We start from the raw sequence: 13,402 nt of genomic DNA on the forward strand, positions 1-13,402 counted from the left end.
TGCTATTTCCGACAATAGTAAACGTCATTTCCTAGTTTCGAGTCAAGCATGATCATATAAACAAGTCTCGACATTCGTTAGTTTAAAATACCAAATATGTTGGTAAAATAAATTAGGTTTTCGTAATAACTAACTAGTTTCTGCAATCATTTCAAAGCAAGAAAGGTCATCCTCAACTGGATTATTAAGAAAATAATAAATAGCCATACACAAAGCATTCTCTCTTGTTGTTGTGAAAAAGGAAGGATCAGCACCTATATGCAAATTTAGAAATGTAAGAGACCTACGTGTATTATAATATTTTGTAATTATATTATGTATACTGTAATTTTGTGTAATAAATATATATAATTATGTGTAATTTTGTTTTGTGTTATTATTCTACTTTATACATACCTTTCCTTATAAAAGAATATACCATGCAAATCTTTTTGCTAAAAAGATAGTTGACTGTAATTACTTTACATCACATAGAACGTAACTCATGTCACGTAATATAAATGACACAGTATAGAGTGACAGTGGAGTTAATGTAACACCATGTATTATTCCCTTGTGAGAGAATTCGCCTGGCAACCGGCAACAGTGGTTACGGCAACCCTGTTTCCTACTTCTCTGTAACGAGATAGGAAGTCGTTTCTTAGTTTTGTGACTACGTTGTAAAAGTATCTAAATATTATTAGTGTTTCATCAAAATTAATTCTACCCTACGTTCCAGAGTTAAATGTATTGTAAAAAAGTATTTTTATGTCCTGAAACTAATTATATTTGAAGTGATTTAACTTGAACTCAAAACATGTATCCAAGAAATAGACAAAGCCAAGGCTATCCCAATAGTAAGTAGCTTTAAATAATTTTACAGTAAATTTGTAATTGTTTTCTTCGATATTTTAATGTAGTGGATATATTTTTTTGTTCATTATTTATAATAGTTGAAGGTACGTATATGGCTGTAGTAGAAGAAAATCAATACCTATATACCGGTTTATAAAGAATGGCGTTCTACAATGAATATTTTGACATAATTTTACGTTATACTTAGTGAATAATGCTAAAAATGATGTTCTAAAATAATTTTTATAATTTATTTTGATTTTTTTAAATATTCTTATATATGAAAAAGAACTTTTTCGTTTAACGTGTTAATTTGAACTTGAATAATGTAAAAATTGTATACATAGTTAGTCACAAAATTATTAGCACATACAGAAAGTTAACAGGAATACGAAAAATAAAAAGATGATAAAAGTATTCTCAGCACGTTTTATTTAAAAAATATAGTTTTCTAGTCCTTTAGCTAAGAAATCTATGGAAAAAAACAATAAAATTATCATTTGTGGTTATGAAAAAATAATGCGAAACAATTCCAAGAATTAATTAGGATCACAAAATTAGCAACACATGTTGTTAAACTTAATAATTTTTTATAATAATAATTAGAATTTTTATTTTGTGAGATATCCTTTTTGTTTTATCACCTCCCCAAGTTGGATATTAATTGATTGTTATAATGTCTTACACTGAATTTATAAGGCAGTATTTGGGTACTTGAATTGTTTTTCATAGAATGTTACATGTGTGTCATTAATTTTATAACCTGAATAAGTGCAAGGAATTGTTACATTTTGTCTTGTCAAAAACTATATTAATAATTTCATCGCTCTTTATATAATATTCATAGTTCAAAGACTAAATATCACATTTTTTAAATAAAGAGTGCTGAACGTACTTTTATTATCATTTCATTTTTCATATTTCTATAACCTCCTGTATGTGTGAATAATTTTGAGACTCACTGTATTTATTATAAAGCCGCGAATGTGTTTTTCTTGATTTTATTATCATTGATTTCAACAAAAGATACCAATAATTTCATTAATTATGTTTCCAGTGAGAAACCAAAGTAATCCAAATGTACCATATCAAGGTCAAAGCACTGTAAGTTTGCTATTTTAAGAATAATTTTACTGCATAACTTTAATTTAAAAAGTATAAGAGAAGCATATGTATATATATATATTTTGAAAACAATAATTTTCCAAGTAAATGATTCATATAATTACATATGGTATAGTAACATATATAGTATGTAGTATGTAAATAAATGAATAACACATTTTCATTATATCAATCGATAAAATCTGTTTAAGTAATTTAGAAATTTATATATCAGAAGATGCAAAACACACATACACTCAATATTTGCTATCTAAGTATTCCAGATCTTAAAATTCTTTTATTTTTCTATAATTATATTTAATTTGTTTATTGATATAAATTATTTAAATATACTAAAGATGTTAAAAATATGATATATTTAATTTTATACATAATACAGTGAAAAAATGTGATGTAAAGTAATCTAATATCTTAAGTAATTTAAATTAGTATTATTTAGAAATGCATTTTTTGTTTTTACAAAATATAAAATACACATTTGCATTTCTTAAACTTATACATATGTATATACACAAAAAATATTTCCAGTATAAAAATAATATGGAAGTATTTTTTATATTAATCTAGTACAAATACTAAACTACATTAGAGTTTTATGATGTATATAACAATAAAATACATTACATATATAATACAATGATATTCACTAATATCATTTGATGTATATATACTAGAAATTTATGACAAAATGATTCATAAATACAAGAATAAATATCTGTATAACGTTATTGATCATTCTTTTGATACTTAAAATAAATACATTTAGCACTTTTTAATATACTCAATATCTGATAATTCTGTGTGTGTGTGCGTGCGTGCGTGCGTGCGTGTGGGCGTGTGTGTGAAATATTTTGAATTCATCATAATTAGAATGTGTAATTATTGTTTTCAATATTTCCATTTGTTGTTTTCAATATTTCATCCATTTGCATGTACTAATTAGTGGTCCCTACTTTCCCCTCCCCTGCAATGCAGGAACTAGTAGCTATACAACAATACCGAGGAGGTCTATTCAGCCAGGGGCTAGTTCGTCAGTTACCCCCATAGCGTAGCTTGCCATAGGCCATATTTTTAATAACATACTGAACTGATGTTTACATAACATTTTAGGCTAAACTGTTTGTCACTAAACTAAAAATAAACTTGTCCTGATACTACATATGTAGGTTTCTCTGAAATATTATGATTTAATAGTTACAAAATATAAAAATGGCGCATGTAAGTTTTCTGTTCGTTTAAATCTTCATTATTTATTAAATTTTATTTCACAATTAGCTTAAGTGTTTGTTTCCATAAACATGAGCAAATTTTATACGCAACATGTTACAAAATTATATTTATTATTGATATAAAGCATATAGTAATGAAACTTTTACTTAGGCTTGAAAATCTTTATTCTTCTTCTTACTCTCCTTTTACTCTCCTTTTTTCTATTTTCTATTTTATGTAAACTCAGTTCAGTTATACATAAGGAAATATAGGCCACGGAAATAATTTGGCTGGTATGAGTTATGGGAGTAGCATTAGACTGCTTTCAAGTGCATATGCGATGCTAGACCTTGGTGGGATAGCACAACCGTACAGGTTCCTTGTGTAGCGGCGACCCACCCTATGTTTGCAGTACAATCAGCAGGCCAGTTTTCAAGCAACACAACCTCCTCCAAATCAACAAAGTAATTACAAACAAGGAAGTTCACAAAATGCACAACCATTTAAACCACAGCAGCAGCAACAGCAACAACAACCACAAATGCAACAGGTAGCAGCAAGGAATTTGCAACATAGCAAATCTCAGCAACCACAAATGCAACAAGTAGCAGCAAAGAATTTACAGCAAGGGAAACCACAACAACAGCAACAACAATTGCCACAGCAAATTAAACAACCACAACAATCCATTGCCAATTCTTCTCAAAGCCAAGCTCAACCACAGCCTCAATCACAGTCCCAACAACAATCTCAACCACAGCCTCAAACACAATCACAATCACAATTTCAACCTCAAATACAACGGTTGAAACCAATTTTAAAACTACCTCTTCATAATCAGCAACAAAGTGCAATTGCTATGCAAAATAATCCTGTTTCATCTTCTCAACCATTAGTTCCTACTCCAACATCTCCCTTAACAACTAACTCTAATCCTACACCTCCAACAAGTAATAGCACATCTGAAGTAAAGAATGAAAGTCAAGTACCTGAAGATACAGATACTAAAATAGAAGAACAACTTCCAAGATGGAGGCGTAAAGCACCTGGATGTAAGTATTTAAAATAATCATTAAGAAGCAATTTTTATTTCTGTTTTTTTCTAAGTTTATTTAAAACGTTTTTTTTAACTACATTTGAAATAATTTTGAAATTTATATCGCATAAATTATCTAAATATAGAAACATTATATACATAATGATGATAATCCACTGCGCAAATTTGAAGATTGAAACTATTGCTATGTGCTCTAATAGATTACTATTGAGCTATTGCATATTTATAATCATTGTGAATATTGATATACTGATATATATATATATATGGAAAAAATTAATAAAATATACTCTTGTTTAATAAATTAGAGTAAATAAAAGACTGAAACGACTTCGTTTGAATCAACGTCTACGAAAGACATTGCAACCCAAGAATGCAATTATGGTACTAAATGAAATGAAATCTGGAGTCCAGTTCACATTTCCTGAAACTCAAGGACCTATGCCAAACTCCCTGTATCTCGTTCATGCAGAGGTATTTAGAATAATTTAATGTACACTCACACGCACGCGCGCGCACACACGCACACACACACACACACACACACACACACACTTATGCGTGTTTATACATTATAAATACTAAAATCCTAAAATAATTTTTTTTATTAAAAACAGGTTGATGGTAAAGCTTATGTTGGACAAGGATTATCTAAACCACTTGCTCGTCAAAATGCTGCTGAAAATGCATTGAAAGCATTATTACTTGAAAAAATGACGGCAGCATCTATGAAAGCACGTATTGATGCTGAATCAGATGGACAATCAGTCCAATCTATGGATACATCTACTATATCAAAAGAGGAAAATAACGAAGAAGGTGTAACACCAATGGATACTACTGTTGATGAAAGTGATGAAATTGCATGGAGTTCTTTGGCTAGTTTTGCATTATATAAACATTTCCTTGAATGGCATAATCGAGGAACATCAGTTCCAGTTCCAAGACCAGGATTACCGTCACCAGTTAAGGGAATTAAAAGAGAGATTTCTCATGTTCAAAAAACTCCAGTTCAGAAAGAACTTCCAGCTAATGCAACAAGCATACACCCTGTAATGTTATTAAATCAAATGAGACCAGGTTTAACATTTGTAGAACTTAATCGAGTTGGTAATTCACCAAATACAATGTGTACAAGTTGAATTTAGCGCTAGCTAGTTCATGTAGCGTTCATATAGAGGGCGTACACATCAATTTACAGTTACTTACGTCTCCATTTCGTTGCGCAGACTGCAGCAGCTTCAGTATACCGTCTGCAGTGTACTGAGTATAGTCGGCGTACCCGTACTTACGATAAATATAAATATTAATTTATTTAATATAAAAATTGTGAAAATACAATATAAATTTACGTCGTAAGCTGTTTTCTTAAGTGAGAAAACATGGGACGTTGTTCGATGTACACCACGAAAAGTGGGAAATATATGAATCCTACCGATCAAGCACGTAAGTTGATACAATGACTTAAAAATCTTAGATTTAATAATTATTATAACTTATTTATAATTATTGTAACTTATGATAACAAATTTGTTACAGGTAAAGAGGCACGTAAAAAAGAAATAATGAAAAATAAAAAACAAAGGCAGTTAGTACGCGCTGCCGTTCTAAAGGGCAAAGATCCGGCTCAGATTATCGAAGAAATGGAAAAAATAGATCAAATGCCACCACCACTTAATGAGAAAGTACTGAAAGACAAAAGAAAGAAATTAAAGGAGACCTTGGATCGCATCTTGAAAATGCATGTATGTATTAATTATTGATAAGATTAAATCAATGTTAACATATTTTAACATATCGTACAATATTACATATATTTTTTTGTTTCTTTACAGGCAAAGGATGATCAGGAAAAGTGGGCAGAGTTAAAAGAACAATTGATACAATATGAACGTAGAAGAATAGATCTCGTTTCATATTTTGAGGCTGTAAGACTTGCACAACAAGTACAAGTTGATGAAATTCCATTACCATCAGCCGCCAATGACATATCTCGAATGTACTCAGGTTCTTTAACTTCACAAATACCTTTGCCTGATATGCCGCAACCACCAGCGCATATGTATCCGCCCCATCCACATTACATACCACAGCATCATCCGCTTATGAACATACCAATACCACCAAGTATTTTAAAAAAAACAAGTGCATATGCAACATGCCCTTCCATACCTACACTAGCACCTAATGAAGAATCACCCGGTGTCCCACCTTTTCCATCGCCATATCTATCAAGTGATGATGAAGATATGACTAAAGAACAAGTACCAAAATCGAGAACAATTCGATTTGCGGATGACAAAGAAGATAATAAACAAGAGTCAGACGGTAAAGATAAGGACGGTGACAAAGAGAAGGAAAAAGAAAGGGACATAGCTAAAGTGAAACCAACAACTACTCTACAACAGAAAATGTTAGCTATGGCAGGGCAAGATATTGATCAGTTTATGCGTGAAAAGGAAGTTGTTCATAAAAAGCGGGAAACTGAACGAGCTCAAGATTTAAATGCTCGATTGTCACTACTGGAAGCAGAACATGAATCTAATTCCAAGTCTAATAATAAATGTGGTAATAATAAAATGGAAGTGGAAGATCTAGAACCTCCAGGAGCATCAGACCATTCATCAAACCATAATCAACATACATCACATTCTCATTCTCAACATACGCAATCACACACAATGCCACCTATGGGATTGCCGCCGTCTCCTTTAATGTATAGACCTCCACCACCACCACCAGGAATGCCGAGGATGTTGAGACCTGGTCCACCAAGTATGTCAAGAATGCTTCCTCCACAAATGCAAATGCCAAATCTATCAAATATGACAAATATAGGAAGTCCTAAAATGCGGACACAATCTGCGACAGGATCACAACCTAAAACACCTAATGTACTTCCTGCTGCACCACAATTAATTAATCGAAAAGATAAAGACGGTAAAAGTACTACAATTATCGAAGCAAAACCGCAAATGAGGAATTTAATAGCTGATGTTATAAGATTTTTACCTACCTCTCTTCGTGTGAGAAGGGATGATAAAAGGAAACCAAGTATTTTGTCAAGACTTTCAGAAAGGATACCAGAAACGCAACCAATGCGAACTACTCAACCTAGAACAAAAGATGATGCATATATGCAATTTATGCAAGAAATGGAAGGATTACTTTCAAATTGTAATACTGTATATAGTAGAACATTACTTGAAAAGCAAAAAATTAAATGTTAAAGAATACGTTGCGGTTATTATTACTATAATATATTACTGTAATATAGACATATTTTTTAATTTTTAGTCCTTAATATTTATAAATTTCAAGTGCCTTTATTTCTGCGTAAATTTATATGAACTGAATTTGTTCATAAGCGTAGCTAAAAGATTTCGACCAAAAAGATGTTTTATTGAATATTATACTTTCTAGTAATTAATTTTAACAATTAGTAATTAAAAGTTGTTCAAATTTTGCATTCAATATTACAGTATCAACAGTAACTTGTACTTTTTCTACTTAAATTTGTAAAAAATTGTTTTTTACGCAATACATGATGAAAATTTGTACTATTATTTAATTCTAACGAATTAACAGAATAGACAATGATGTTGTAAAAATTTATTTTCATTAAAATTATGAAATCGCGGACTATTATTAAGGCATGCGCTTAATAATCCATATGACAGACTTGTTCTTGCTATTTCCGACAATAGTAAACGTCATTTCCTAGTTTCGAGTCAAGCATGATCATATAAACAAGTCTCGACATTCGTTAGTTTAAAATACCAAATATGTTGGTAAAATAAATTAGGTTTTCGTAATAACTAACTAGTTTCTGCAATCATTTCAAAGCAAGAAAGGTCATCCTCAACTGGATTATTAAGAAAATAATAAATAGCCATACACAAAGCATTCTCTCTTGTTGTTGTGAAAAAGGAAGGATCAGCACCTATATGCAAATTTAGAAATGTAAGAGACCTACGTGTATTATAATATTTTGTAATTATATTATGTATACTGTAATTTTGTGTAATAAATATATATAATTATGTGTAATTTTGTTTTGTGTTATTATTCTACTTTATACATACCTTTCCTTATAAAAGAATATACCATGCAAATCTTTTTGCTAAAAAGATAGTTGACTGTAATTACTTTACATCACATAGAACGTAACTCATGTCACGTAATATAAATGACACAGTATAGAGTGACAGTGGAGTTAATGTAACACCATGTATTATTCCCTTGTGAGAGAATTCGCCTGGCAACCGGCAACAGTGGTTACGGCAACCCTGTTTCCTACTTCTCTGTAACGAGATAGGAAGTCGTTTCTTAGTTTTGTGACTACGTTGTAAAAGTATCTAAATATTATTAGTGTTTCATCAAAATTAATTCTACCCTACGTTCCAGAGTTAAATGTATTGTAAAAAAGTATTTTTATGTCCTGAAACTAATTATATTTGAAGTGATTTAACTTGAACTCAAAACATGTATCCAAGAAATAGACAAAGCCAAGGCTATCCCAATAGTAAGTAGCTTTAAATAATTTTACAGTAAATTTGTAATTGTTTTCTTCGATATTTTAATGTAGTGGATATATTTTTTTGTTCATTATTTATAATAGTTGAAGGTACGTATATGGCTGTAGTAGAAGAAAATCAATACCTATATACCGGTTTATAAAGAATGGCGTTCTACAATGAATATTTTGACATAATTTTACGTTATACTTAGTGAATAATGCTAAAAATGATGTTCTAAAATAATTTTTATAATTTATTTTGATTTTTTTAAATATTCTTATATATGAAAAAGAACTTTTTCGTTTAACGTGTTAATTTGAACTTGAATAATGTAAAAATTGTATACATAGTTAGTCACAAAATTATTAGCACATACAGAAAGTTAACAGGAATACGAAAAATAAAAAGATGATAAAAGTATTCTCAGCACGTTTTATTTAAAAAATATAGTTTTCTAGTCCTTTAGCTAAGAAATCTATGGAAAAAAACAATAAAATTATCATTTGTGGTTATGAAAAAATAATGCGAAACAATTCCAAGAATTAATTAGGATCACAAAATTAGCAACACATGTTGTTAAACTTAATAATTTTTTATAATAATAATTAGAATTTTTATTTTGTGAGATATCCTTTTTGTTTTATCACCTCCCCAAGTTGGATATTAATTGATTGTTATAATGTCTTACACTGAATTTATAAGGCAGTATTTGGGTACTTGAATTGTTTTTCATAGAATGTTACATGTGTGTCATTAATTTTATAACCTGAATAAGTGCAAGGAATTGTTACATTTTGTCTTGTCAAAAACTATATTAATAATTTCATCGCTCTTTATATAATATTCATAGTTCAAAGACTAAATATCACATTTTTTAAATAAAGAGTGCTGAACGTACTTTTATTATCATTTCATTTTTCATATTTCTATAACCTCCTGTATGTGTGAATAATTTTGAGACTCACTGTATTTATTATAAAGCCGCGAATGTGTTTTTCTTGATTTTATTATCATTGATTTCAACAAAAGATACCAATAATTTCATTAATTATGTTTCCAGTGAGAAACCAAAGTAATCCAAATGTACCATATCAAGGTCAAAGCACTGTAAGTTTGCTATTTTAAGAATAATTTTACTGCATAACTTTAATTTAAAAAGTATAAGAGAAGCATATGTATATATATATATTTTGAAAACAATAATTTTCCAAGTAAATGATTCATATAATTACATATGGTATAGTAACATATATAGTATGTAGTATGTAAATAAATGAATAACACATTTTCATTATATCAATCGATAAAATCTGTTTAAGTAATTTAGAAATTTATATATCAGAAGATGCAAAACACACATACACTCAATATTTGCTATCTAAGTATTCCAGATCTTAAAATTCTTTTATTTTTCTATAATTATATTTAATTTGTTTATTGATATAAATTATTTAAATATACTAAAGATGTTAAAAATATGATATATTTAATTTTATACATAATACAGTGAAAAAATGTGATGTAAAGTAATCTAATATCTTAAGTAATTTAAATTAGTATTATTTAGAAATGCATTTTTTGTTTTTACAAAATATAAAATACACATTTGCATTTCTTAAACTTATACATATGTATATACACAAAAAATATTTCCAGTATAAAAATAATATGGAAGTATTTTTTATATTAATCTAGTACAAATACTAAACTACATTAGAGTTTTATGATGTATATAACAATAAAATACATTACATATATAATACAATGATATTCACTAATATCATTTGATGTATATATACTAGAAATTTATGACAAAATGATTCATAAATACAAGAATAAATATCTGTATAACGTTATTGATCATTCTTTTGATACTTAAAATAAATACATTTAGCACTTTTTAATATACTCAATATCTGATAATTCTGTGTGTGTGTGCGTGCGTGCGTGCGTGCGTGTGGGCGTGTGTGTGAAATATTTTGAATTCATCATAATTAGAATGTGTAATTATTGTTTTCAATATTTCCATTTGTTGTTTTCAATATTTCATCCATTTGCATGTACTAATTAGTGGTCCCTACTTTCCCCTCCCCTGCAATGCAGGAACTAGTAGCTATACAACAATACCGAGGAGGTCTATTCAGCCAGGGGCTAGTTCGTCAGTTACCCCCATAGCGTAGCTTGCCATAGGCCATATTTTTAATAACATACTGAACTGATGTTTACATAACATTTTAGGCTAAACTGTTTGTCACTAAACTAAAAATAAACTTGTCCTGATACTACATATGTAGGTTTCTCTGAAATATTATGATTTAATAGTTACAAAATATAAAAATGGCGCATGTAAGTTTTCTGTTCGTTTAAATCTTCATTATTTATTAAATTTTATTTCACAATTAGCTTAAGTGTTTGTTTCCATAAACATGAGCAAATTTTATACGCAACATGTTACAAAATTATATTTATTATTGATATAAAGCATATAGTAATGAAACTTTTACTTAGGCTTGAAAATCTTTATTCTTCTTCTTACTCTCCTTTTACTCTCCTTTTTTCTATTTTCTATTTTATGTAAACTCAGTTCAGTTATACATAAGGAAATATAGGCCACGGAAATAATTTGGCTGGTATGAGTTATGGGAGTAGCATTAGACTGCTTTCAAGTGCATATGCGATGCTAGACCTTGGTGGGATAGCACAACCGTACAGGTTCCTTGTGTAGCGGCGACCCACCCTATGTTTGCAGTACAATCAGCAGGCCAGTTTTCAAGCAACACAACCTCCTCCAAATCAACAAAGTAATTACAAACAAGGAAGTTCACAAAATGCACAACCATTTAAACCACAGCAGCAGCAACAGCAACAACAACCACAAATGCAACAGGTAGCAGCAAGGAATTTGCAACATAGCAAATCTCAGCAACCACAAATGCAACAAGTAGCAGCAAAGAATTTACAGCAAGGGAAACCACAACAACAGCAACAACAATTGCCACAGCAAATTAAACAACCACAACAATCCATTGCCAATTCTTCTCAAAGCCAAGCTCAACCACAGCCTCAATCACAGTCCCAACAACAATCTCAACCACAGCCTCAAACACAATCACAATCACAATTTCAACCTCAAATACAACGGTTGAAACCAATTTTAAAACTACCTCTTCATAATCAGCAACAAAGTGCAATTGCTATGCAAAATAATCCTGTTTCATCTTCTCAACCATTAGTTCCTACTCCAACATCTCCCTTAACAACTAACTCTAATCCTACACCTCCAACAAGTAATAGCACATCTGAAGTAAAGAATGAAAGTCAAGTACCTGAAGATACAGATACTAAAATAGAAGAACAACTTCCAAGATGGAGGCGTAAAGCACCTGGATGTAAGTATTTAAAATAATCATTAAGAAGCAATTTTTATTTCTGTTTTTTTCTAAGTTTATTTAAAACGTTTTTTTTAACTACATTTGAAATAATTTTGAAATTTATATCGCATAAATTATCTAAATATAGAAACATTATATACATAATGATGATAATCCACTGCGCAAATTTGAAGATTGAAACTATTGCTATGTGCTCTAATAGATTACTATTGAGCTATTGCATATTTATAATCATTGTGAATATTGATATACTGATATATATATATATATGGAAAAAATTAATAAAATATACTCTTGTTTAATAAATTAGAGTAAATAAAAGACTGAAACGACTTCGTTTGAATCAACGTCTACGAAAGACATTGCAACCCAAGAATGCAATTATGGTACTAAATGAAATGAAATCTGGAGTCCAGTTCACATTTCCTGAAACTCAAGGACCTATGCCAAACTCCCTGTATCTCGTTCATGCAGAGGTATTTAGAATAATTTAATGTACACTCACACGCACGCGCGCGCACACACGCACACACACACACACACACACACACACACACACTTATGCGTGTTTATACATTATAAATACTAAAATCCTAAAATAATTTTTTTTATTAAAAACAGGTTGATGGTAAAGCTTATGTTGGACAAGGATTATCTAAACCACTTGCTCGTCAAAATGCTGCTGAAAATGCATTGAAAGCATTATTACTTGAAAAAATGACGGCAGCATCTATGAAAGCACGTATTGATGCTGAATCAGATGGACAATCAGTCCAATCTATGGATACATCTACTATATCAAAAGAGGAAAATAACGAAGAAGGTGTAACACCAATGGATACTACTGTTGATGAAAGTGATGAAATTGCATGGAGTTCTTTGGCTAGTTTTGCATTATATAAACATTTCCTTGAATGGCATAATCGAGGAACATCAGTTCCAGTTCCAAGACCAGGATTACCGTCACCAGTTAAGGGAATTAAAAGAGAGATTTCTCATGTTCAAAAAACTCCAGTTCAGAAAGAACTTCCAGCTAATGCAACAAGCATACACCCTGTAATGTTATTAAATCAAATGAGACCAGGTTTAACATTTGTAGAACTTAATCGAGTTGGTAATTCACCAAATACAATGTGTACAAGTTGAATTTAGCGCTAGCTAGTTCATGTAGCGTTCATATAGAGGGCGTACACATCAATTTACAGTTACTTACGTCTCCATTTCGTTGCGCAGACTGCAGCAGCTTCAGTATACCGTCTGCAGTG

At 30.2% G+C, this 13,402-nt stretch overlaps 3 protein-coding genes and 2 long non-coding RNA genes across 5 annotated transcripts; all 5 read left to right on the top strand.

Moving 5' to 3' along the window:
- Nucleotides 1-462: 462 nt before the first annotated feature.
- Nucleotides 463-3,082, top strand: LOC138180776 (uncharacterized). The gene is made up of 3 exons (XR_011173370.1): nt 463-836; nt 1,892-1,938; nt 2,935-3,082. It is a non-coding gene; the product is annotated as an uncharacterized LOC138180776 (long non-coding RNA).
- Nucleotides 3,083-3,168: 86 nt separating this feature from the next.
- LOC138183347 (uncharacterized) lies at nt 3,169-5,367 on the top strand. The gene is made up of 4 exons (XM_069120130.1): nt 3,169-3,177; nt 3,581-4,224; nt 4,534-4,699; nt 4,843-5,367. Exons 1-4 carry the CDS (start codon nt 3,169-3,171, stop codon nt 5,365-5,367), a joined length of 1,344 nt encoding a protein of 447 aa, XP_068976231.1.
- Nucleotides 5,368-5,607: 240 nt separating this feature from the next.
- On the top strand, nt 5,608-7,455 carry LOC138183348 (WW domain-binding protein 11-like). Its single transcript, XM_069120147.1, has 3 exons — nt 5,608-5,671; nt 5,765-5,970; nt 6,061-7,455. The coding sequence occupies exons 1-3, from the start codon at nt 5,608-5,610 to the stop codon at nt 7,453-7,455; spliced, it is 1,665 nt and encodes a 554-aa protein (XP_068976248.1).
- Nucleotides 7,456-8,376: 921 nt separating this feature from the next.
- On the top strand, nt 8,377-10,996 carry LOC138180779 (uncharacterized). Its single transcript, XR_011173371.1, has 3 exons — nt 8,377-8,750; nt 9,806-9,852; nt 10,849-10,996. It is a non-coding gene; the product is annotated as an uncharacterized LOC138180779 (long non-coding RNA).
- Nucleotides 10,997-11,082: 86 nt separating this feature from the next.
- Nucleotides 11,083-13,283, top strand: LOC138183349 (uncharacterized). Its single transcript, XM_069120163.1, has 4 exons — nt 11,083-11,091; nt 11,495-12,138; nt 12,448-12,613; nt 12,759-13,283. Exons 1-4 carry the CDS (start codon nt 11,083-11,085, stop codon nt 13,281-13,283), a joined length of 1,344 nt encoding a protein of 447 aa, XP_068976264.1.
- The last annotated feature ends 119 nt before the right edge of the window (nt 13,284-13,402 follow it).

This window comes from Bombus flavifrons, chromosome 1, assembly GCF_040668555.2.
Source record: "Bombus flavifrons isolate JBK064 chromosome 1, iyBomFlav1_principal, whole genome shotgun sequence".
NCBI lineage: Eukaryota > Metazoa > Arthropoda > Insecta > Hymenoptera > Apidae > Bombus > Bombus flavifrons.